The sequence below is a fragment of the Psammomys obesus genome, unplaced genomic scaffold (genome assembly GCF_907164565.1).
Source record: "Psammomys obesus unplaced genomic scaffold, mPsaObe1.curated_primary_1811, whole genome shotgun sequence".
Lineage (NCBI taxonomy): Eukaryota > Metazoa > Chordata > Mammalia > Rodentia > Muridae > Psammomys > Psammomys obesus.
Window position 1 is genome coordinate 7,470,287 of NW_026585895.1, and position 26,327 is coordinate 7,496,613.

Consider the following 26,327-nt stretch of genomic DNA (forward strand, 5'->3'; position numbering starts at 1 on the left):
CATATGTTTGCATTCTAGTTGTGAGGTTAACAGATGACCATGTAATGCCCGATCTATCTCTGGCTCAGTTCTCATGTGGTCAACATCTGCTTCAGCCTGAGTTTGACCCCAGACCCGAGTCTGAAACAAGCAACTTAAAAAGGTTGATTTGGGCTTCTAGTTTTGGAGGCTTTAGTTCGGGTCATTTGGTCCTGTCACTTTTGAGCCTGTGACCAAGCAAATGCTTCATGGCCCGGAGCTCGTGCCGAAGCAAAAGGGCTTCATTGCAAGGAAGCAAAATAAAAGAGGTAGGGACAGGTGTCTCAGTATCTGCTTGAAAGGAATCCATCCTGCAAGGGGGACCTAGAAGCCTCCAACCAGGCCCCCACTTTTTAAAACGTTCCACCATCTTTTAATTGCCCCAAGCTAGGGACCAAGTCTATCAGGCATAGGATCAGAACTGTAGTAGTTCCCCAGACCAGGCAGGATAAGCGACTCAAAACAAATTCCTCTGGAGACTCAGACTTTTAAATTAAAAGTGACTTCCCACGGTCAGCCGACTGTCCCCAGCATCTTATAGGTCTTAAATATTAAGCTGGCTTTGACAACTCCATAAAGCCACAGACTGAATTTAGAGACAGAAGCCAGGTGAGAAATAGGAAAACATGATGGGTGTTTAGCTGTGCGTTCTTAAAAATTCCTAGCTTCTTCCTTCTGCAGCCTAAATGTCTGGCCCAAGTGTCTACCTAGGCTCTTTAGAGCAGACAGTACGCACTCAAGTTCATAAAGCTTATGGGCTGAGCACCTGGCTGCCAGGACAGCCCAAAGCTATACGCTTATTTCCCAGCAGTAATTGTTTGGCTCTGACTAGGTGAAGGAAGAACCAATGTCCTCCACAGCCCTCAGACCAACCTTTCCATCCTCAGTGCGTACCTCCCCCTGCCTGGAGCATCGAAGCCGCTCCCTTCCCTGAGCTTGTAGCTGGAGAGGGAAAAGGTGGGCCTGAATTCAAACGCTTTTTTTTTTGGCTTGGGCTTTGTGAATCTAAAATTGTGTTCTCTGAAATAGGGCCATACACTTAGCAAAAAAAGACCCTGTCCCTCATTCTACCTTGAAAATTAGTTTTTTAATCTTATTCCCAGCTTTTAAATCCCTACTCCCTAAGGGTCTTGATTTGAGTGACATGAGTTACTTATTTTATTTTCAATAATAAAAGTCCCTCAAAAATAACTGTTTCACATCTCTTTGGTGACAAATCAGAAAAGGGGCAATTTTTCAACCTAAAGAAGTTGAAATATGATTTCTCTATTGTACAAGTCAAATGGCTGGAAAACTATACAAAATAGGAGAAAGCTTTTCATTAGATTCAAACCCCAGCAAACAATCTCTCTTTCGTGCTCACTCAGGAAGACTGACAAGCTCGTGGATATCAGTGCCAGTCCACTGATAGCGAGGTGGGGCTGCCAGCCTTCAGCACGGAGGCATTTGGTTATGCCTCTGCTTTGTCTGAGTGTGAGGCTGGCTGCTTTTGCTCCAGAACAAGGGACAAAGGCAGCCAGTGGCATGCAGTCCGGCAATGGGGTAACAGCTGACATTTCTCTGGACCACAGGCCCCTGCAAGGCCAGGCCCAGGGAGCAACCTGATTGACAGAGGCTTTCAGATGGAAATGAGAGCAACCTCCCAAGTCAGGGCCTTAGCCTGGCACAGAGTTTCCAGATGCCAGTATAGCAGGATTTTGAACTTAAAGAATTAGTCATAATCACTTTTGTGAGTCCTAAATGACTTTAAATAAGTGGACTTTTTTTTTTCTTAAAGGACATTTGAAGTCTGATTCAGCAAAGAAGCAGTTTAACTTAGATGATATTTACCTATTTTCAGAGTTAGTCTAAAGGCCACCATATGAAAATTAAGCATAAACATAGTTAATTAGGAATTAGTAAGCTTCACAGTGATCAGCCATGCTTGAAGATGCAGGGTTTCTGGAATTTAGTGAGAGATGTGGCATTAAACATCAAGACCCCGACAGCTTCAGACTTGGCACTCTGAGGATTTTACAAAACAGTGGTAATCCCTCTGTTTTTCTACAGCCACTTGGTATTTCCGGGCTGATGACTGAAGCGCTCTACTCTGTTTTTCACGTCTGCTAAATATGGAAAGGGCTTTCAGGGTCCAGGTCCACAGGGTGTTCTGAAGTTCATTCCCAAGTGTGGAGCTGGATCAGATATTTCCCAGCAGGAAGTCCCCTGACCACTAAATCGAGATAGCCAGGTAGCAGATGTGAGGCCAGATGTGCACACTGGGCGAGGCAGAGGAACCGTGGGGACACTTGAAAGAGATCCAATCTAAGGAGGACCTTCACTTGGAACAAAATCTAAATGGGTGACTAGAAGACCCCATCTGCTGGGTCAGACAGGCCCTTGGGACTTCAGTTAGGCTAAGACACAAAGCCTCCATGATGGCCTTCAACAAGACACCCAAAGGGTTTGCTTACTGGGGTTTGATGCTTTCTCCTGCTTTGTCTACATTTTCAGAGAACTAGCACTTACAAGCAATGTAGAAGCCATAGGTCCCATCACTGCAGCCACAAAAAAAGGGGAAAGAACAAAAGAAAAACAAGTGGACAGAAAACAGGAGACAAGTGTGCTTGCAAAGAGGACTGGCTGCTTTTCTTTGGCTCCCCCCCCCCCACCTCCACATGTGCTTTAGATCTTGTGGCAGGGTACCTATAGGCAGACCTTCAACTGGATCAGCTCTATCGGCTTCAGCAGTGTATATCTGTATGGACGCTGTGCAGTGTGGCTAACAGAGACCACAATGAAATGTTCTGATTCACTCATTTTATCAAACATTACAATATCAAACCTGTCACAAGTCATTTTTGTTGTTTTTATAAATATTCTAACATACCTCTCTCTAAGAGATCCATTGTTAAGAGAAAAGCTTCAGTGTGATCCATTGTTAAAAGAAAGCTGACATTCACTATTGCAGGTAAGGAGGCTGGGGAGATGGTCCAGAGGTTAAGAGTACTTGCTGCTCTTTCAGAAGACCAGATTTCAGTTCCCAGCACTCACATCAGGCAGCTCACAACCACCTGTAACTCCAGCTCCAGAATGTCCCATGCCTCTGGCTTCTGTCAGCGCACTCACGTGCACATAGCCACTCATAGACACATACATACAATTACTAATAATAACCTTAATAATAAAATGAACCCTACAAAATTACAAACATGTAATATTAGCAAGAGTGGTATAAGTATTTTACATAATCAATCAAGAAATACATGTTGTTGTTGTTTTTTCTGTTTTACTCACTATAATTCAGTGGTTAGCACTGAAGTTTAGACAATTTTTATTCCCGTAGCACTGTCTAGAATTAGGCCCTCTGTGGCTCAGTGGAATCGTTGCCCGTGGATGTTCTTCTGCATGCTTGGCATAAGATAGGTTAAGATGTTCCCAGGGCTCAAGAATTTCCATCTTGACAATTTGTAGACACAAATAAATAACTAATGGATAATAGAATAATTTTGTGAAGGGGATTACAAAAGCACAGTAGGGGAAAAGGGAAGATGTGATTCTGAAAACGACCCAGCAAAATTAGTAGAGATGTTTGTCTTACAGTGACTCGGAAAGGACAGAAGAGGGTGTGAAGTGAGCAGCCACGTGTAGTAGATGCTGGAGGAATGTCGGCAGGCTGAAAGGGTGAAAATGCGGGGAGGAAAAATACTGAAAAGACAGACCTTAAAATAACCTTTATGGATATTACAGTGGTGTTGAGAGAGGAAGTGAATAAACCCCTTAAGTTAACTAAATACTGAAAGTAAGATGGGAAGAGAACTCAGGGGTCCTGACACAACAGCTTAGTGGGGACAAGGACGAGGAGAATATTTGGAACCCCTCCTCAGTGGGACAGCCCAGCCTGCTTAGTATCAGTCATGTTGAGTCTCCAGATCCACGGAACATAGACATAGACATAGACATACGGAAAGGGTCTTGAAGAAGGAGGGCACTGAGTTCCTTGGGGGCAATTCCAGTCTTTACCTCATCCTCTCTCTTTTCTCTTGAACACTTGACAGACCAGCAGCAACAGCAACAGGAGCAGGAATCAGCGGGAGGAACAGCCTCACCTGCTCTCTGGGGGCTCTGGTCCTTTTATACTCTCTCTAGAGTCCCCAGATTTAAACTGTCTTTGGCTGACAGGATCACACCACTGACAGAGCACGCACAAGGCAAACAGTCTGCTGCTGGGGACAGTCTGAAGCATCCCCACATCCCACACCTGGGATTAAAACAAAAACATGTTTATATAACATAACTGGGTTTCTTAAGACACCAAAATTCTGTGTTTAGTGAGAAATATAAATGGAGACTTTATCAATGAAGTGAACGCTTCTCAAATCAACGGTCAAGGAACTTTTTTTCTATTACCTTGGCTACTCTTGTCTGAAAGGACTCATACTTTTTGGAGCCCCTAAGCTAGGGCTCCAAAACTCCTTCCTGATGGCAAGAGATTACCTCATTTGTCCCTCTTGGACCTACATTCACTTTTCCAGTGATAGCCCTTACCACAGTAAGATGGGAAACCCCAGAAAGGGTTCTTTTGGAGAAACCATTGCAGCCAGAAATGCCTTGTTCCTTTCTCTGGCAGAAAGTACCGTATTTCTCACAGTTACTGCTGGAGATGGTTTGAAATACGACTTTCAAAGTACCGTATTTCTCAGAGTTAATGTACCTGCACTTTTGTACTCTGAGGCTTTTAGCCCTCCAATTTCTTTTTAAATATCCTAATTTACTGCAAGTAAAGTCTTAGCTAGAGCAATAAGACAACTGAAGGAGATCAAGGAGTGTCTATAGGTATCTGGATTTATATCTGAGTCTTCATGAATGTGTCTGGTTTTGTGCCAGTACCATGCAGGTTTTATTACTATGGCTCTGTAGTGCAATTTGAGGTTGTATATGGTGATAATACTTCCAGCAGTTCTTTGATTATTCAGGATTGGACATTAACCTGTTTTCTTGTGTGGTGGTTGTTTTGGTTGTGTGTGTGTGTGTGTGTGTGTGTGTGTGTGTGTGTGTGTGTGTGTGTTTTCATGTGAAGGTGAAGACTATCCTTTCAAGATCTCTGAAGATTTAGGTTTGAATTGTAAAATAAAGGTTGCACTGATCTGTGGATTGCTTTTGGTAGGGTGGCATTTTTACTATGTTAATCCTACTGATTCACCAGCAGGGGAGATCTTTCTATCTCCTGAAATCTTCAGTTTCTTTCTTTAATGTCTTAAGGTTTTTACCATACAAGTATTTCACTTACATATTTAGAGTTGTCCCAAGAATTTTTTTTTTTTGAGGCTGTTGTGAAAGGTGTTGTTTCCCTGATTTCTTTCTCAGTTCTTTTGTCATTTGTACATCAGTGGACTAGTGATTTTTGTGAGTGAATTTTGTATTCAGCTACTTTGCTGAAGTGTTTATAGGCTGTAGGAGTTTCCCTGTGGGGTTTTTAGGGTCATTTATTCATAGTATCATATCATCTGCAAATAAAGATACGTTGACTTCTGCTTTTCCAATTTGTATCTCCTTGATCTCCTTCAGTTGTCTTATTGCTCTAGCTAAGACTTAATACTCTATATTGAATAGGTCTGAAGAGAGTGGACCGCCTTGTCTTGTTTCTGATTTTAGGGGAATTGCTTTGGGTGTCTCTTCATTTAATTTGATGTTGGCTATGGGGTTGCTGTATACTGCCTTTATTATGTTGAGGTTTATCTTTTGTATTCTCTCCAGGGTGATGAATTTTGTCAGAGGCCTTCTCTGCCTCTAATGAGATGGTCATGTGGTTTTTGTCTTTTAATTTGTTTAAATGGTGGATTACATTTATCATTTTAGATATGTTGAACCATCTGGGACGTTTCATCTAGGATGAAATATACTTGATCTTAGATAATCTTTTTGGTGTGTCCTTGGATTTGGTTTTCAAATGTTTCATTTAGAATTTTTGCATCAATGTTCATAAGGAAAAATGGTTTGTAATTCTCTTGTTTGCTAGGTCTTTATGCAGTTTGGATAACAGCAAAACAATGCCCTCATAAAACAAACTGCGCAGTATTCTTTCTGCTGGTATTCTGTGGAATAACTTGAGTATTGCATTACTCTTCTTTGAAAGTCTGGTAGAGTTCTGGACTAAACCCATCTGGCTCTGGGCTTTTTTTTTTTTTTTTAATAACTGCTCTATTTCACTAGGGGTTATAGGTCTGTTTAAATTGCTTATCTGATCTTGATTTAATTATAAGTGATACATATGGAGTGTATTATCCATTTATTTGGGATTTTCTAATTTGGTAGAGTATAGGTTTTTAAAGTATGTCATTATTGTTCTCCTAATTTCCTCTATGCCTGTTGTTATGCCCCCTTTTTATTTCTAATTTTCTTAATTTAGATATTCTTTATCTACCCTTTAGTTAATTTGGATAAGGCTTCGTTAGTCTTACTGATTTTCTCAAAGAATAAACTTTTGTTTCCTTGATTCATTGTATTGTTTTTGTTGTTGTTATTGTTTCTATTTTATTGATTATAATAATAATCTGCCCTGAGTGTAATTATTCTTGATGTCGCCTTCTTTTGGGTGTGATTTCTTCTTTTTGCTCTACAGCTTTCAGTTGTGTGGTTAAGTTACTAGTCTGAGATCTCTCCAGTTTTCTTTTGTTTTTTGTTTTTTATGTAGGTAGGTCTGAGTAAAGTTTATTTTCTCTGATACTAAAATGGCTATGCCAGCTCTCTTCTTAGGTCTATTTTCTTGGAATAACTTTTTCATCCTTTACCCTGAGGTAAAGTCTTATGTTGTTAAGATGTGTTTCTTGGATGCAGCAGAAGATGTATCCAGTTTTTGCATCCATTCTGTTAGTCTGTTTCTTTCATTAGGGAATGTTAAGAGACATCAATGAGCAGTATTTGTTGATTATTTTGTTATTTTGTCATTATGGGGTGTGTGGGGGATGTTTCCTCTCTTGATTTGCCAGTCTGGGATTACTTATTCCTTGTGTTTTCTTGGGTGTGGTTAACATCTTTACGTTGAAATTTTCCTTCTAGCACCTTCTATAGGGCTGAACTTGTAGATAGGTATTGCTTAAATTTGCTTTTATCATAGAATGTCTTAATTTTCTCCATCTATGGTTATTGAAGGTTTTGCTGGGTATAGTAGTCTAGGCTGGCATCTCTGGTCTCTTAGTCTGTAGAACATCTGCCCAGGCCCTTCTGGCTTTTACAGTCTCCATTGAGAAGTCAGGTGTTATTTTAATAGGTCTGTCTTAATATGTTACTTGGTCTTTTTCCCTTTGCAGATTTTAATATTCTTTCTTTTTTCTGTATGTTTAGTTATTTGTTTTGTTTTGCTTTGCTTTTTATTTTTATGTGACAGAGGGAATTTCATTTTCTCGTCCTGTCTATTTGACGTTGTGCATGCTTCTTTTATGTTGATACAGATCTCTTTCTTTAGGTTAGGGAAATTTTCATCTGTGATTTTTGTTAATCTTTTCTGTGCCTTTGACCTGGGTGTTTTTTTCGTTGTTGTTGTTGTTTTTTGTTTTTTTTTTTTTTTGTTTTTTGTTGTTGTTTTAATGTTTCCTCTATTCCTCTTATTTTAGACTTGGTCTTTTCATGGTGTCCCAGATTTCCTTGTGTTTTATATTAAGAGTTTATTAGTTTTAATGTTTTCTTTGACTGAAGTGCCTCTTTCTTTTATATCTTCAATTGCTGAGATTCTCTCTTCCATCTCTTGTATCCAGTTGGTGAGGCTTACCTCTGAGTTTCCTGTTCAAGTTCTCACATTTTTCATTCCTGTATTTTCTTCAGTTTGGGTTTTCTTATTGATTTTATTCCCTCTTTTGTGTATTGGATTGTTTTATTCAGTTCCTCCTTCTATTCATGTTTTCATAGCTTTCTTAAGGAATTTACTCACTTCCTCTTTAAGGATCACCATCATATCCATAAAGGTCATTTAAGGTCTTTGTCTTGTGCTTTGGCTATGTTGCAACACTCAGAGCCTCTGTGGCAGGTTCCTGGCTCCAGGGAGACATATTGTCATGGCTGTTATGCTTGTGTTTTTATCTGACATCTAGGCATCTGGGTTTGGGAAGCTTGTTCTTCTAGGTGCTCATACCTGTTCTTGTTTGTGTTGGGTGTATGTTTTGCTCCTTGGTTTCTGTTCCCTTCTCTGGTTTGTAGGAGAGTGTGTTGGCTGTGTGTTGCCTGTTAGTAAATTCTTCTGGGATTCTGATAGGTGTAGCCACTGGAGGTTCCAGGTAAAATGTTTTTCTTAAGTAATCGGAACTGACACTTAGGACCGGTAATCATCTGGGTAGGAGGCTGAGGGTGTCCACAGCAGGGAGGAAGGCAGGCTGCCACTAGGATCTCCTTAGTCTCCTGGGAATGGGGGAGGAGAGTGAGGAGAGGTCACAGGCTCCTATAGAGCTGAAGATGAGACTGGGGCTTAGCTTCGAAGGAATGAAGGTCTCCTGGCCTCAGCAGCCTGGAGGTCACCGTGTAGTACCTGCCTGAGTGGGGGCTGGGAAAAAGCAGTGGATGGGCCTGCGGTGGGGGAGGGGAAGAGCTATGGGACCCACTAGAGATGGAGGCACAGGGCAGAGGGTCAGCTAAAGGAGATGGTCCTGCTGTAGAACATCTCATGTGGGGCTGAGACCATGAGGTTGGATTTGGGGGAATGAAGGGTGACGGGAAAATCGGAATTTAACCCACCTGCTTCCCTGGCCAAAGTGTGCATATTCTTAATTTAAACGAATTTAATCCTTAAGGTCAGAGGGCAGTAAAATAGTTATTTATGGATATTGCATTGCCAGAAAAAAAAAAAAAAGTTGTATTGTCCAAAAACTGTCTTTTAAGTAGTGTCTTCAAATTACTGCATTTTCCATAATCTTCCTATATATAACCTTTAGGAAAACACCTGTTAGGTAGAGTTAAGGGGAACTGGCTGCCGTATCTACCCTCCTCTACAAGGCTGGCCTTTTCTTCCTGCTTTTGCTGACAGCTCCTGTTATGCTACAAATGAAGAGTACTCTCTTGTGCATCCAGCCCCACACAAAGCGCAGTACAGAAAGAAGATGTTAGAGATGGCAGTCTAACATCTGTGCATCTTTTATTACGATATTGTTTTGCATCCCAGGTACCAGACCGGCCTGTTCATTTATTCATCTTACAGCTTGTGTGCTGCTGCCTCTGTACTCTGTGGAGGATTTTTTTTTTCCTCCAAATCCATTACCTATCTTAATGGAATTCTACTTTAAACTATAAAATATCTGTCATCAGTTAGTGGTGGTTTCTACCCCTCATGCTGTGTCAGATGTGTGGATCAGGCTGAGACAGAAGGAGCGAAGGCGTGAGAAGTCCTTGGCAACACATTGATTTACATACATACAGGTCAGCAGTAGGTCCTCCTAGACCCTAACCCCCTGCCTGGTCTGGTGTGGGGCCCTCTGGACTTAACTTCATTTCCCATGAGACTGCACGGGCAAGTGGGAGCTCTGACTGAAACCCATTCATTTCTTACTATTTGGAAAATAGAAATATAAAACCAAAGGAAATGGTCTTAGACTTCCTCGAACTGAAATACTTTGGTCCCATGAGTCTGAAGTGACGGAGACTTGTTGCTTGAGGTGTTGGTGAATAAAGGACGGAGAATGGCCAGGCATGCTTCCATTGTCTGCCTCCATGCCTAATCCTGTCCAATAAAGTATTAAGTATAAAAGAGAGAAATCACTTAAGTTGACTAAAACTAAAACCTAAGCTAAAAGTAAACTGACAGAAAAAAAGATGCTAGTTTTTATTTCTTCTTGGCCCGAATCTAACAAAAACTAACGGGTAATGGCCATGACTAGATTTCCTGTCTCACATCCATCCTGAGGCTGAGGCCACAGAGATCAGCCTTTCATTGACTGCAAAGTAAAAACAATTAGTAACAGAATGCAGTTAGTGATTTCTTCCTTGCTTGGCACAGAGGTGCCCTTTTTATAGCTCTGAGCCATATTTTCCCAGGAAGAGCACCATTTTTACACCCACTCCAAAGCTTCAATGGACAAAGACTCAATGTCGCTGGTTCTTTGGTTTTTCCTGATTGCCCTTCTTTGTCCATTCCTGCAAGGCACGCTGTCGTTCCCTCACACTCTGGCTTCTTTAGAGTTCTTTTGCCTTTCTTCTGGTTCGTTTTCTGGGGAGGTCCTGTTGGAGATGTCGCTAACCTCAGTACTCCTCATCCAAGGATGGAGAGTGTTTTCCGCTTCCCTGGAAATGATATATTCTCTTAAAACCTTCAGGCTTTGGCATTTCTTTGCTCCTCTGGAAGGGCTGCTTAGTGAAGAAATCAATAGGTATCAGTGAGCAAGGCATGAAGCTTAACAAATGACAAACAAGTATGTAATAAGCAGTGAGAAGTACATCTTAATGATAACGTAATGATAAAATGACAATGGTAATAATAATGTGTAAGTGTATAAATAATCCTGCCTCCTCAAAATTAAATATTAACAGTACTGCTTTGCAGACTAGGAGTTGACTTGGGGTAGCCCTGCTGTGGTGCTTTTCTAGTTAGGACTAGGCAGCATTTTTCTTTTGGTCCTTATCAGTAAACTACGTGGGTAAATGACCCACAGCACGCCACTGTGCAGTGAAATCCACGGCCTGAGGGATGCGTTACCGACAGCTACTCCTCACAGCTATTACCATTCACAGCACCTCCCTCCTGAAACCCTCACCTTACCTTCATGTTCTCCTGGATTCTTCAGACCAACAAGAAAAGGAAAGTGTTTTGCCTGTCTGAGTATTAATTTACCAAACACTTAAATCTTGCTTGAGATTAATGTCAGTGGGGAACGCAACAAGGAATTGGCAAGTTTTCTTAACTATAAAATGGTAGGTTTTGTTATCCTTCTAAATACTGTCACCCCCTCTTCATAAAGGGAGCCACCATCATTTGCCAAGTGTCCGTGCCAACGCCGTAGAAACGAGCCCTGACTTCTCTCTTTGGAGAGAAGTTCTCATATAATCAAGATGTCTCGATGGTTCTACATACAAATATCCCCTAAAGCCATGGTGTAGTTCTCTGCTACTAACCTTGGCTAGCTTGTGGACAACTGCAGCGGTGTGCCCGCTTCAGTCTGTGCTTTCACCGTTTGCTTTCCGATCGTGTTGATAGATGCAGGTTGGGCCACTCACCTCTCAAATGCAAGTTCTCAGAAGAGTTGCAAAGGGCTTTTTTTACAGGGAAGAAATGGAAGAAGAGTGAGACAGTGCACAAGAAGGCTACATTTAACATGTCTTAGATATCCAGGGAGCAAGTCTTTTTTGGGTCTTGTTCTTTGGGTCCCTCCCTCCTGACAAAACACTGCAATTGACCTTACTTAATGATGCTTGGGATAACTCACAAAACAATGGCCATTGCCATGACAGCAGTCAACATGACCATCCGAACGTGAGTTAGGTCACCTCTTTCCCCTTCTCAGTAATCATACTTATCTTGTGATTAATTCCAAATTTCCCTCATGTTCTACCAGACTATATGTGCTCTGATCCTTGATCAGAGTTCTGTTGAAATCTGTTACCTGATAGTAGACAGATTAAGAGGGGCAGGGGGACATATAAATTATTTAATATACACAGGGGCCAGAGGAAGAAACTCAAAGAAAGAGTCAGGTCTCACAGTTGAACATTAAATGTCCTCTTCTTGGGAAGAAAGGCTGTGAATACCTTTAGGGGGATGGCAAGTGGTTCTCAGGAGTCCCCCCAAAAGAAACAGTGACCTGGGATGAAATCCTCTCAGCTCTGGGGTAGTTGGCAGCCACGGGCTACAGGAGGCTCAGGGGCAGAACTCTGCTGTCACCCCGATTCCTCCTACAAGGCAGACAGAGTTCCGGGCCATCTCTGATAACTGCCCGGAGAAGTGCAGGTGAAAAGTCTGTCTCAGCATGGAGGCAAACAGTCCCTCTCTGGCAGTTAGTCTTTCCTAGCTGACGAAGTTCCCAGAGAGGGGGTTGAAGATAATTTTTTCCATCTTTTAGAAGAAATCTCATCCAGATCTTAAAAGTAAAATCTGTCAGGGAGCTCTGTGCTTGTGGGGTGGAGGCTTGGGGGAGAAGCTGTGGCCCAGGAGGTGAAGAAGGCCTGATTTTCCTTCAGCTTCTAAGATCTTCCAATTTTATTTCATCTTCAATTCTAGGATGCTTAGGTAGCACTAATAGCCAAAGCACTATTGTTTCCCACCATCCCTCTCTCTCTCCCTCCCTCCCTCTCTCTCTCTCTCTCTCTCTCTCTCTCTCTCACCACGCACACACACGCTTTTATTTTCTATCCCATAGCTATATACTTAGTTTTCATTGAGTCAAAGATTTGGTCTTTCTTCTTCAAACTTTACTGTTTGTATGCTATAGAATACATCATAGGTGTTCACAAAATGATTGTTGCATGGATAGATGACTACTTCTTTATGCTAATTTACAGGCCCACACACAATTGTATGCATAATTAATTTATAGTAAATATTGACATATCTATACATATGTCTTGTAAGATATATATGTCTTATGTGTCTTTTCATCCCCTCCTATTGTAATTTTTAAGTCTTTGCCATTTCTTAGAGGTGGAGAATTCTTAATGGCTTTTAATTCATACAGACCTGGCAAATCAATACATTAAAAACAACAGTGCAAAAAAAAAATTTTCACATATGAAATTGGAAAATTCCACTGGCACATCTATTAAGTTTGGGAACTTAATCAGGAAGTAGAAAGCCACAGAAAAATAATCTAGGTAGATTTTTGCATGAAATGAAGATCTGGAGGAGGGTATTAACAGTTGCTTTCCTGGGGCACATGCTAAGCTCCTGCTACCGTACAGAAGAATAAAACAACTTTTCTCTCCTTCTGAGTTCCTGGTTGGAACTGATCCCTGTAATAAAGCACAGCTTAGAGGGGGGAATAACATTGCGTGTATATCTGTGTTTATCCTTGCAATGCCAAAGAAAAATGAGAGCATATCCAAGAAACGGCTTTGAGTTCGGATTCAAGTACCATCTTCAAGTAAGTAAAGAAAGGCTTGGAGAGGGCAGTTATTGGATGTGGCCAGGAAGAACGAGAGTAAATAAAGATAACAGGAAACTAGCTTTCCATTAAGAGCTTCTAGAGATGTAGAGTCCTTCTCTTCCTGGTACAGAGAAAGGGACACCCTTACAAGTAGGCTGTCTCGTAGGTGTGTACTTCCCTTAAAATGCAGCAATTTCTACTAATTTGCCGAGCCTCTCTTCCAGCTGCTGTTTCTCAAAAATAATCCTTATGCCAGAGAGACCCCTAAGAGGAGGTATTTCTGACCCCCCGTCCACTTAAAGAAACAGCACTAGAGCAGATTTATTTTCCTGTTTCTTGACAGTTTGGAGTATAATATGTGATGCTCTTGATGGCATCTTGTAGCTTCCGTACACAGAATGATCCCATCCACTTACTGTGTCAAACCTTCAAGAAAATAATCAACAGTGAGCATTCTCAGTTTGGTATCCTGAGAAATGGTGGAGCAGGAACGCCAGCTCCGTGTTCAGGCCCCCTTTGTGTGGGTCGGTGCTCTGCCCTTTAGTAATTAACAGCTGTAGGCAACTTATTTACTTAAGCCCCGGCTGGTTTTATTTTGTTTTTACATAACTGAGATTATCCTAAGACTACACTCAGAAGATGAAAAGCCTCAAGTTGGGAGAGGAGTTGTGATACATATTTAACAAAGGATGTCAGCACAGGTGTGTGTGTGTGTGTGTGTGTGTGTGTGTGTGTGTGTACCCATAAGTCAAAAATTTTTAAGGTAACTACCCACTTTAAACATGGTTTATACAGACATTTCCAGAGCCAGGTGTGCTGCTGCATATCTTTAATCCCAGCACTCAGAAGGCAGAGGCAAGTGGAGCTCTGTAAGGTCAAAGCCAGCTTGGTCTGCATAGTGACTTCCAGGAGAGCCAGGGCTACACCGAGAAGCCCTGTCTCAAACAACAACAAAACCAAAAATACCTTACAAAATAAAGGATATAATAAGAATATGAAGATATTCTCAATTTCGATAGTCAGTAGGGAAATAAATGCAAGTCAGTATTACAAAAAGATAATAATCCATCTCCACCAAGTTGCTAAAACCCGAGGTGCTGATGATTCCGATATCGGTGTTCGGGATAAGGCCTGGAAGGATCTCAGGAGGGGAACTGAGACCTCTGCCCAGTGTTTCCAGGTTCTGTGAAGGAAAGGCAAAGTAAGGAACAGGGGAGAGGTTTACTGTCAGTGAAAGGACACACTCAAGACGTAAAGATGGCTTTCTCTGTGCTTGTGTCATCTGCCAGGGATTTGGTGAGCACATCTCTAGCCATACCTAACGAAGGAGAGCATTTCCTAAGAGACAAGGTGTGGGAAAGGCAGGGAACTCCCAGATGGGTCAGAGACTGCCTGGAATAAAGGTTGTTCCCCTTTCTGTCCTTTTATATGAGTTTTTCAAATGTGACATGCTGACAAATGTATCGTGGGTACAGCCAGTCCATAATGCTGACTGAAATAGGGACAACAGCATAAAGAAACCAGGAAGAGTGAGCAGCTATCTCGGAAGCCATGGTGGCCCTAGCCGGTTCTAGCAAGGTCTCATTTTTTACCGTTTCAGCCCCCCCCCCCCCAGCCCTGCTGCCCTATAGCAGTACTATGGCTTTAGCCTTTTACAGCATGCCCTCACCTCTTTGCCTCTAGCCTACCTAGTCCTAAAGAGAATGCAGGAAGATTGGGGTTCTCATATGTTCCTGATAAGAGCATAATTGGTACCATTATTTTTGGAAAACTGTTTTCAGAGTCTACTAAAGGTGGAGGGGTGAGTTTCTTGTGGCCTAGAGATTCTACTATGCATATCTAGCAGCTATAAATTAGTATTTATGTTTACAGAAGAAGATAAGAACGCTCATAGTAGCATTATACAAAATAGGTCGTGGTGGTGCACACCTTTAATCCCAGCACTCGGGAGTCAGAGGCAGGTGAGTCCAAGGCCAGCCTGGTCTACCAAGTGAGTTCAGGACAGCCAAGACTATAAAGAGAAACCCTATCTCGAAAAAAATAATAATAAATAAATTAAAATGGGCAAAGCTGAAAACAATCTGAATGTTCATCAGTATCCAAAGGGTAAACACGTGCAGCCACGTGTTGTAGGATGGTACTGAGTAGTGAGGGAAAAAAACTTCTCTGTGTAATCTCACAAATGCACATTGTGTGATTTCCATGTATATGAAAAATACTTACTATATATTTTGATAGAGGCAAGAATAATGGTTATCTCTATAAGTTCTTAATTGATTAGGAGCTCCAACAAATCTTCTGGGATGGAGGGAACATTCTGTATCTGCCATAACAGAGGTAGAGCTGTATGAATATAAAATCCGTGCACTGTGTGGCCTATTGAGACTGCCAAGCAGCTCAGACTAAAGGTAAAGGCACAGGTGACCGTGGTTTCTCCCTCATCAGAGTTTGTATAAAACAAGTGACATACAACTTGTGGTGAAATCATGGATGATTTTAATTTTTAAATGTCATCTGGCCTTATTTTATTTTAATTTTTCTAAGTTTTTACAGTGAACACAGCTATTTGTTAATATAAGGATACATATGTTATTCAGGCCTTAAAACCTGGTTAAAAAAATTATCACGGTAATAAAATCAAATTCGAGAGTAACCCTTGGAAATGGAATAATTTAAAAAAAATGGTAGGGCTTTCAAAGTTCTAATACAAAATGTAAGACAAGCATTGTAAGTAAAGTTTGTTTTTTTTTTTTAAAAAAAAATATATATATATATATATATATATATATATATATATATATATATATAATCTACCAGGATCCATTTCTTAGCACAGAATCCAGAAAATTCTACCCTTTGTGTTGGTGCGGTTGTCCTCCAAGGTACCATTTATGAAATACAGTGTTAACTTTGAACAAGGTGAACTTATTTGTGTGAAGTTTGTGGAGTGGAAAATAAGAATGACAAGTATTGATGACTGACTTGCCTTGTGTGGTTCATCAGCTGGATGTAAACGGCAGTCCCCAGTGAGGAGACTTGAAGTGTTCCGAGCTTTGGGAAGTGGGTGAGAAGTCCGGTAGCTTTAAAGCCCTGCAGCATAAAGCCTTACAAGAAGGGTGTGAGTAGACAGAAAATAATTATGACAGTCAGAGGACCTGCTAATTAACATTAGTCAAGGGAACACTTCAAAATGGAATTTACATTAACTCCAAGTTCCAGATGACACGCATCTTTATTAAAGGAAACAGAAGTAAACAGTACATTAATTAAACCTTCAAATCCATTTTAAAACTTGGGTTTTAAAAATGTCACTTAGCAAAGGGAAACAACAGAGTAGATTGTGATATCAGGCCACTGAGAGAGGAAACAATAAAATTGGGCCCTGTTCATAAATTCACACATCCTGGAAGAAAGCCACTGTTTAAATATGTCAATGCAGCAGTGATTTTCCTGCTTGTAGAGTTTCCTTTATTGACCAGCAGGTATCAGTCTAGCAGCAGAATCCCTCTGAATATGTTGAAATCATTTGTGCATTTCCAATATCAGTTTTTTTTTTATGTTCCAACATATTAAGACCCTAGCCTGCCTCATGGAGAACAATGATTTATCTAAATCTTAAATCACATTAAAGTTAAGTATACTCTACATTTCAACGTGTTGTCAAAGGGGAGTTTCTGCCCTCAGTATATATTCAATGATCTGAGAGACTCTGCCTCTGGGCTCCTTGACCTTTATGGCAGTATTTCCCACAACATCTGATGTCAGTCCTGTCCTCAGCAGCCATGTTGAAACCCTGAGGGTTTTAACCTCTACCCATGCCCTTGTGTGTTTTGCTCATGATGTCCATTTTCTATTCTTTTCACCTTCATTCTACGCTTATCTAAATCTGACCTTCAAAACTCCAAAACGCCACTTCCTTAATAAAAAATGCTTCTTTCTTCCCAAGCAGAAGTAATTATTTCTGCTCTATGCTCCCATGCCTCGCGCTGCTTTCTGCCATAAATTAGAACCTCTGAATGGCTCTCTCATTCCCCTAGCTCCTCTGTGGCTTTCTTTAACTCTGTACCTGGCTTATTTACTATTCTCTTCAGTGTCTAGCACCCTGTCAGTAATTAACATGATGTCAACATACATTTGTTAGTGAATAAATTAACAATTTTAAAAAGGGGATTAAAAAAAGAAATATGGGTTTTTTTCTTAAAGAAATAAGCATAGAAAAAATATTTTATATATCTTCTCATTGTAACCTGAAGCAAGTGGTTATTGAGCACAGTGTACAGTATTTTCACTTAAGAAGAAATAAATTATATATATACATATATATATATATATATCTTTCTCTCTGCCCCCTCTCCTCTCTCTCTCTCTCTCTCTCTCTCTCTCTCTCTGTGTGTGTGTGTGTGTGTGTTTGTATGTGTGTGTGTTTAAATAATTAAAGAAAAAATGAGGGGTAGAAATGATATAATATGTACTCATGTGTGAAATTCTTTTTTAAATTAAAAAAGTCCTAACACTAAACTTTTGTTAAAAAAAAAAAAAAACAGTGGCTAGTTTATATGTAGGGTGGCTTTTTTTTTTTTAATTCATCAGTAATATTAATGACGCTATATTAAGTTACTTCCCCTCTTGGTAAAAATACCGGTGTACTGCCAGAAGACCAGGTGTGGGAAACATCACACTCATTTATAAAGTTCCGTTTTCTCAGCTTAAAAGTAAGAAAGAAATATTTTTCAGCCTTACCTACCCACAAGTCTGTTATAGCAGAATAACGTCAGCAGTATTTGTAAGCTACAACGCTTGACATAGCGTAAAGGGGCATGGCAACTTAACATAAGGCTCCCAGCTTAGTACCACCAGGAAGAGTGGTGAGTGGAGCAGTGACAAGCCCGGGCTCTTTCGGGTCAAGGTTGTACAAACCGGCAAATGAAATGCTTGGAGCAGGAGGTAACTTGTGCAGCCAGGCTCCTCCATCCCAAGAGCCGGCACCTCCTACAGCATGAGGGAGAGACCACTGCATCACTTTGATGCTTATGAGGTCTCCAAGACTCAGAATGAGAGATGCTTGCAGGTGGAGCCCCAGTCTAAACAATAAATCTCCATCTTGATTTAGTCCTACCAATTAGAAGGGACAATCTTCCTCCCCAAACTCAGGTCACTTTTATAGATGTTATAGACTTTCTTCATTAAACTTCATCTCATCCTAAGTTTGAATATAGTTTCTGAAAAGGAATACAAAATGTGGAACCCAAGGATGCAGACCTTGGCTCCTCAGATCTGGGGCCCTCTCTAGGGCACTCTTACTCTTTCAGTCTTCACATGTCAATCCTGACACAGACCCAGCACAGGGGAAAGATGGAAACTGGTGAATCCCCATATCCATGAAGCTTTTAAAATCACGATACTAAGCACTGCAAGCTTTGGTTTGCCACATGGAGAATTTTGTGAATAAATACAGACACAGACACACTACCCTGATGGTCACCTAAGCTAATGGCATGCAGTCCTGAATGGCCTGGGACAATTAGCAGATATGTTTTCACATAGTCTTCCTCTCTTATTGGGAGTTAATTAACACACCGCTAGAACATACCTCAGAGAGCCAGCTCTGCTAGAATTAAACATAAGATGGGGTTGCTGTTGCCTACTAGACCTCAGGTTGCCTTCCCAAGAGAGCCACGGAACAATGCCCTAGATTCCATCCAAGTCACCCTGACCCCTCACAGCCTGCCCAGGGCTCTTCAGGATAATAAGCCTTCAGTAATTGCATGACTGAAAATGTCAAGATGCCTTTAAATTATTTGACTAATATTCATTTTGTGACTGTGGTTGATGTGGTTATTTAAAACTTTTTATTTAGACTGGCATTAATTCAGGAGCCTAAGGAACGGAAACTCGACTCCCCCGTACTTTGGTTAGAATGCATTGCCGTTCAAAAAAGCAGGGAAAAGTTAACTAGTCGTAACCACAATTAACCATGGTTTCTTCCCTTCCCTCTACCCAAGCACCCAAAGGTAAAATTTTGACTTGGTATAAAAGCTAAATTTTAACTTCATACCCACGCCGTAACTAAGTCATACGTAGTCAGCTGAAGCCAGCATGGGCTAATGACTTCCCTCATGGAGCCATTTTGTCTCGTCATCACACTGAAGAGCAACCGATTTTGCTATTGTAAAGCCTTCCCTAGAGTGTGGCTTACAACTCAGGGATTTTGGAAAAAAAATCATCTACTCTACATGGGAGAACAAAGTCATGCTTATAGATCACCATGATTTTGGGGGTGACCCGATATGGAAGCTGAAGGGGTGGGATAGAATTTTGTTTTAATCAAGCTCTACAGGCTGAAATTAAACTTAAAAAGAACCTGTGTTGGTTTTCCTTTGTGGTATGGAGGTCAGATTCCAGTGTGCCATTCTGGTTTGTATGGTTTAGGAGGCTCAAGTAATGGCTCTGTGTCTCCCTTAGAAGACAAAGGGAAGCCAAAAGCCACCAGCTCCAGCCAGCCTTCAGCCTCGGAAGGAGGCTCCTTTCTCCTCAAGGCAGGCACAACAGCCCTGCCACCAGGAGCCATCGCTTCTCCTTCCAAGAGCACAAATGGAGCTCCCGGGTCTGTTGCTGAGTCGGAAGAAGAAAAAGCCAAGAAACTACTCTACTGCTCACTCTGCAAAGTGGCTGTGAACTCGCTGTCACAGCTGGAGGCACACAATACAGGTTAGCTGCACTCTTCCTAGTGTAAATAATGTTGATACTTAAACCCAACCCTTCCCTCCAGAATGCCACATCTATTGTTCACACACCAACACTGTTCACTCTTCTCTCTCCCTGGAGTGATTTTAGGCAAGTATGGGTCATGCAAAGCAAAAGTAGTGTGGAGACAAAACATGTTCTTTTCTTTATTTCATTATAAAAGCATCTGATACCTACCAAAAATCATTTTGATGAAGTGATGGAGATACAATCAGAGGTTTGGGTAGACTGGTACATACTTATGAGACAAAAAAAAAAAAAAAAAAAAAAGGAAAAACAGTAACGAAATTCTGGCTACATTATAGTAACCCAATGTGATAGAATATTCTACTCAGGCATTAAAATTAATGAAAAAAAAACTGTACATAAGGGCTAGATGTTGTGGCACATGCCCATAATTCTAGCACTCAAGAGGCTCAGGCAGGAGAATCACAAGTTTGAGGCTAGGATGTGCTGCAAGGTGAGTTCAAGGCCAGCCTGGGATACATAGTAAGGTCCTGTCTTAAAGAAAACAAGGAAGGAGGAGAGAAAGTTGGGGAAAGGAGAAGGAGAGAGGAGGGGGGAGTGAAGGAAGAGGAGAAAGGAAAGAAGGAAGAAAAATAAAGTGCTTCCTATAGTCTGTGTGTGTTTGTTTGTTGTTTGGGTAGGGTCTCATGTAGCCTACGCTGGCTTTGGACTTGCTGTGTAACTGATAACCTTGAACTTCACCCTCCAAGTGCTGGGACTACAAGCACACACCACCACAGCAAGATCATGAAGCCCTGGGGATTGGTCTCAGGTCTGCACACTCCACCCACAGAGAGACACGCAGCTCTCAAATAGCTACTTAATGCACACCCCTTTCATTTCAGGGTCTAAACACAAGACCATGGTTGAGGCTCGGAATGGAGCTGGTCCAATTAAGTCCTACCCGAGACCGGGGTCGAGGTTAAAGATGCAGAATGGCAGCAAGGGTTCCGGACTACAGAACAAAACATTTCATTGTGAAATCTGCGATGTTCATGTTAACTCTGAAATTCAACTCAAACAGGTAAGGCAGTCCAAATTAGATGGGGTTAGGCCATCAACTGTCTGTCTGAGGCGCCTTATAAATGGTTCTCTGTGTGCCCAAAGGTAAATTTGAGGTCACTGCCCAATATCCCAGCCTGAGCTTCCTCCCTCTCGGCCCCCAGCACGGTGCCAAAAACAGACAGAGGGACACAAAAGCCACCAAGAGCACACAGTTCATGGGGAGCGTGTCTCCTCAACACTCCAGGTCCAGTCAAGGAAGTCAGGCGCCATGGAGACCCTGGAAACCCAGGGGAATCTGCTAAGGCTGTGGAGAACATTAGAGGGACAAGGGTATTGGTGTGGAGAGAGAGAAAGTCCTCTCCTCAGAGGATCAGAAAGATTTTTAGCCAAACCATCCTTGGAAGGCAGGAATGGAGGAATCAGCCACCCCCATGTGGGAAACCATCCTTCCAGTGAGTCAGCTAATGGGCTGTGCTTCTTTCAGCACATTTCAAGCCGAAGGCATAAAGATCGCGTGGCAGGAAAGCCGCTGAAGCCAAAATACAGCCCCTACAACAAGCTCCACAGGAGCCCGAGCATTTTAGCCGTGAGTGTCCTTTGCCCCCCGGTTTGTGGGGCAGCCTTGTGGGGGGTTGGATGGTGGCCAGCAGGAGGGCCTAGGGATGGGTGGTCATAGAGTCTTGGAATGATTCATTCATTCATTTTTATTTCTTTATTTACTAATCATTTAATTGGTTGGGCTGGCGGTCTAGTCCCGAACTCCCCCCTCCTGAGTAAGAATTCTACCTCTAAGCCAAAGATTGTGAATTTGTGGCCGAGAGGTGCTGGTCCATGGTGCGTATGTCGGGGCATTGGCTCTCTCCTTTCACCATGTGGGTCCTGGGGATGGAATCCCGGCCGCGAGGCCCAGCCACAAGCACATGTATCTGGTGGGCGGCAGGTGGCTTTACCTGCTGAGCCATCTGGAACAGGTCCAGAACTGTTAGAGTGAAGTGTGTAATTCCTGCTACAAGGCCCCTTTTAGAACTCTTCCTTAGAACAGCAGGAGGAGGGGAGCGCCGCTCTTTAAAAGCCAGTGTCTTGGTGCTGGAGAGAAGGTGGGTTAGAAGGGCTTGCTGGGCTTGCACTCCGCCCGACTTGGTTCCCAGCCCTCAGAACAAGCAGCTCACAGCAGCTCCAGGGATCTGACACCTTCTTCTGAACGTCACAGGCATCTGCACTCACAGACACACACGTATGCACACCCCCTCACACACATACACACATGTATATACTCTCATACATGTATGCACACACACCCACATGCATACACACACATATACATACATGCATACACACATATAAACGACACATACACACACAATTAAAATGAAAATAAAGCTTTTTTAAAAGAGCTAATGTCTTATTCTTTTACTAAAACCTTGTCAAAGACGACCTTCCATAAGATATGAAGAAAACGAAAGGCCTACACAAGAACAAGTGAATTCTGGGAATTCTGGGGAATTCTGGAAAGTTTCAGACCCGGAATGTGGGTCTGACAAAAATCCATAAATGTAATATCTCCTCGTGTCCTGTTATGTGTTCATGTACACGTGAGAGCTGTCGCATTGCTCTTTCTGTTCTTGTTGGTAATCCGCCTGTTTCACCTGCTCCCAGTCTCTTGCAAAAATACCTGAGGGCCCTCAGCAACCGATATCATATAAATACACAGATGGGCAGCTTCACGGCGTGTCTGGGGCTGGCATGGTGCTCAGCCTGAGGTGGAGCTGAGATTAGCTCCTCACTCACCAGCGGAAGCTGCAAGCAGGTGAGACCTGCATTAAGGGATACAGTCAGCACCGCCTCTTCTGATTGCAAAAGGCAGACGTTTAGGATTGATTTCTTCCCAGGAAACATCTACGCCGGGACTCCTTTAAGTAGAGAAGGTCTCTAGCCCACTTACAGTCACCGTCAAGGACAGAATTTGATTTAGCTATAATTTTTTCAGGGAACGCTCATCATGAGGACAGTACAAGAAGTGCAAATTGATTTCATGTTCTGGAGTCCTCATGGGTCCCTGACGTTCTCCACCTCAGTTCCCTAACCTCAGGATAGTGTGTCTAAGAGATGTGAAATGAATGGTCATACTTCTCAGTAGCCCACAGCATGCTGTGGCTCATCTGGAGGCCGAGACAAGTTCAAGGCCACAGTAGACTGCATGCCTCTCTAGGCCACGTGGTTGGAGTTTGGAGCTGAGCTGGTTGCCAAAGCAGGACCCTTCTAGGTGTCTCTTCAGTGACCAAAACAGAGCTGAAGAGTGGAAAGCCAAGCCACACCCAGAGCCTCTGAGCCCAGTGGCAGCCATCCTTTCATGACCTCTCAGGGTCAAGATGCTGGAAATTCAGTTCCTTGTCTCTGTAGTGTTTTACTAAGTGAAAATCTCTGCGGCTTTTAACAGTATCCTCACCCTGTTTCCTGGTTCTCGTCCCTTCTTTAGGCGAAGCTTGCATTCCAGAAAGATCTGATGAAGCCTCTGGCCCCGACCTTTCTGTCCTCCCCCCTGGCGGCTGCCGCCGTGTCCTCTGCGCTGTCCCTGCCTCCTCGGCCTTCGGCCTCCCTCTTCCAGGCCACGGCCATCCCACCTGCACTGCTGAGGCCGGGCCACGGGCCCATTCGGGCCACGCCTGCCTCCATCCTCTTTGCCCCTTACTAAACACTTACAGCCCCGAGACACCACGCCAGGTCGGTGGGAAGGTGTGGAAGAAAAGCCCAAAGGATTCAGCGATGTAGGCCCTGTGTGTGACTGTAAGTACCCCCGCCCACCCACTTAAAAAGTGCAGGCCACCACCAGCCCCAGAGGGAGGCCAGGCTCCTCTCGGTGGCCCCCTCCATCCTCCCCCAGCTAATTGGTGTACTTGAGATACTTAAGTTTCTTGAAAATGTATTGACCAGACAGAAAAAGAAAACCGACCTGTGTATTCCCATATCCCCATGGGCACGATCTGGCTTAGAAATGAAACGGAGCCTCGCCCCGGGCAGGCTTGAACAGTAGGCTTGTCCTCGGATGTCTGTAAATAACTCCAGAATCCAAGCGGGCATCTTTCCAGTGCAGAACACAAGTGCTCAGCTGTGGCCACCATCTTCCCCCACGGATCACGGCGTTCCTCTTTCTGGTGTACTAGTGTTCACGGGGATTGTGTACTGTTCTAGACCCAAGTGCTGTTGTATCCCGCGTAGTACTAGATCGTAACTCTTGTCGAATTGAACTCTCGTCCTTTTTTGTTGCTGTGTAACTGTTAGGAAGCGAAATAGCTTTGAAGTTGTTTTATTTTCTCTCTCTCTCTCTCCAAGAGAACAAAAGAAGTATTTTCTTTATTTCATGTCTTGTTTGGAGATATTTAAACAAAAAATAGAAAGCCATATAACATAGCTATAATTACTACCTGTTTGCTATTTTTTTTTTTTTTTGTTTTGTTTTAACTTATTTTGTAGCATCCTCACTGGTTTGAGTTGCTAAGCAAATGTATACGAAAACAAAAAGAGCTTCCTAAATTGCACATTTTTGCACCTTCTGTGCATCTGCAAGAAGACAATGTATCTGTGTATTTCTGCACAGTGATCTTCATTTTAACTTTCGTTTTTCATTTGTAACAATGCTACATAACTCTGTGGCTCCCTGATGCAATAATGTACAGAAGATATATAATTTATAATTGAACAATCTGTCTTTCTGTTCAGTGACTGTGTCACAGGTCACGTGACCATGCTCCCCCTTTCACCCCCTCCCCCAAGAAAAACAAACTGATGTTAAAAAGACTGGAATGTTTGTGATATCAGGGGCAAGAGGTATCATAAAACAACATAGAGTGAACTCTTTTAGAGGGCCTATATCTGCAATCTGTAAATGGTAAAATGTCTGTGTATTTTTTTAAATGTACCTTTTCAATAAAAGTACAAAAAAAAAATCTGCTGATGTTTTCTGTAGTCTTTTTCTCTGAGACTCCTGTAACTTCACATCATCTGACGAGATGCCTAATGGGTAGGGGGACTGCCTCTCACATATTTTTTTGCACCCGGTCTTTTTTTTTTAATATTTTTTTTTATTTTTAAATAATTGTATTCATTCACTTGTATCCCAGCTGTAGCCCTCTCCCTCTTTCCCTCCCAATCCTTCCCTCCCTCCCTCATCTCCTCCTTGCCCCCTTCCAAGCCCACTGAGGGGGGCGTCCTCCTCTCCTTCCGTCTGGCCCTAGCTTATCAGGTATCTTCAGGATGGTTGCAATGTCCTTATCTGTGGCCTAGCAAGGCTGCTCCTCCCTCAGGGGGGAGGGGAAGCTTATGAGTTCGTGTCAGAAACAATTCCTGTCCCCCTTACTAGGGAACCCACTTGGATACTGAGCTGCCATGGGCTATGTCTGAGCAGGGGTTGTAGGTTATATCCATGCATGATCCTTGGTTGGAAAAACAGTCTCAGAGAAGACCCCTGTGTCCACATATATTTGGACATTGTGGGGCTCCCTGTCCCCTCTAGGATATACTAATTCCTCCTTCCTTCATAGGATTCCCTGCACTCTGCCGAAGGCTTGGTTATGGGTCTCAGCATCTGCTTTGATACACTGCTAGGCAGAGTCTTTCAGGTTGCACCCGTTCTTAATTGTGGTGTTTATCGTCGCTGTTCACAGCACCTGTGCAAGTGCAGGCTTTCCCCCGCCTTCTCCCGGCTCTCTGCGAAGCTGGGCGGGGGCTGTAACACTGCAAAATGGCGGCAGCCTACTGAGACCCTGTGGCTCTGGCTCCTTAGAACTCTGCAGGTCCTCACCATCCCCGCCTCATCCGTTATCCCTGTCAGTGACATCTATCGTCTATCGTCACTTAGAGCTTCTTGCCCCTCCCTCCAGTCAGGCCACCCCGTTCCATCACTTTTTCATCACCATGTTTAATGCATTGCTCTTCATTCTGATGAGCTTCTTCGCCAACTAAAACTTTGTGGCCTAAAAGAACAACCGTTTTATTACATCAGGGTTTCAAGGGCTGGTAATGCCAGAGGGCATTTGACTGGGTTGTGCTTCTGCTCCCTCAAGCATCACCAGAGTTCTCTTGGTCCTGTCCTGCCAGAACCTGGGCTGGGCTGGGCTGGGCTGGGCTGGGCTGGGCAGGGAGGTCAGATAACTTCATTGGCCTGTCCACCCCTGAGGAGATGACTAGCTTGGACTTTACTAAAACAGTCTACAAGAATATGTATGTGTGGCCCTGCATCATTCCAGTTGAATCGGAGATGCACAAGGGCTAGGAACTGAGGTAATTAGTTGCTAGTTCAGGGAGCCCTAGTGTGTCATTCATGCCCAGTCCAGTGATCAAAAAAGACACCGCACCCATCCATATCTAAGGGGGGACTAGTAGGCCTCGGTCCTTAAATAAAGACCAGCAAAGAATCTGCCGCCATCTTTAATCTATCACACTGTTGTAGAATTTTGAGGAAAAAATGGTTTAAAAAAATTATAGGTCCTCTGTCTTCAGAGCCCAAACTCTGTTATTATTTAA

At 42.7% G+C, this 26,327-nt stretch overlaps 1 protein-coding gene across 6 annotated transcripts in view; it reads left to right on the plus strand.

Annotated features, from left to right (window-relative positions):
- Nucleotides 1-24,732, plus strand: part of Znf385b (zinc finger protein 385B) — a 286,071-nt gene extending 261,339 nt beyond the window's left edge. For 5 of the 6 annotated variants that reach the window (XM_055600670.1, XM_055600672.1, XM_055600673.1 and 2 more), the window contains 4 exons: nucleotides 19,515-19,760; nucleotides 20,648-20,826; nucleotides 21,292-21,393; nucleotides 23,284-24,732. In XM_055600670.1, the coding sequence (XP_055456645.1) occupies nucleotides 19,515-19,760; nucleotides 20,648-20,826; nucleotides 21,292-21,393; nucleotides 23,284-23,499 (743 nt within the window). In that variant the 3' untranslated portion in view covers nucleotides 23,500-24,732. The remainder of the gene's footprint in view (nucleotides 1-19,514; nucleotides 19,761-20,647; nucleotides 20,827-21,291; nucleotides 21,394-23,283) is intronic. The other variant, XM_055600671.1, reaches the window with a different exon arrangement.
- Nucleotides 24,733-26,327: the final 1,595 nt, after the last annotated feature.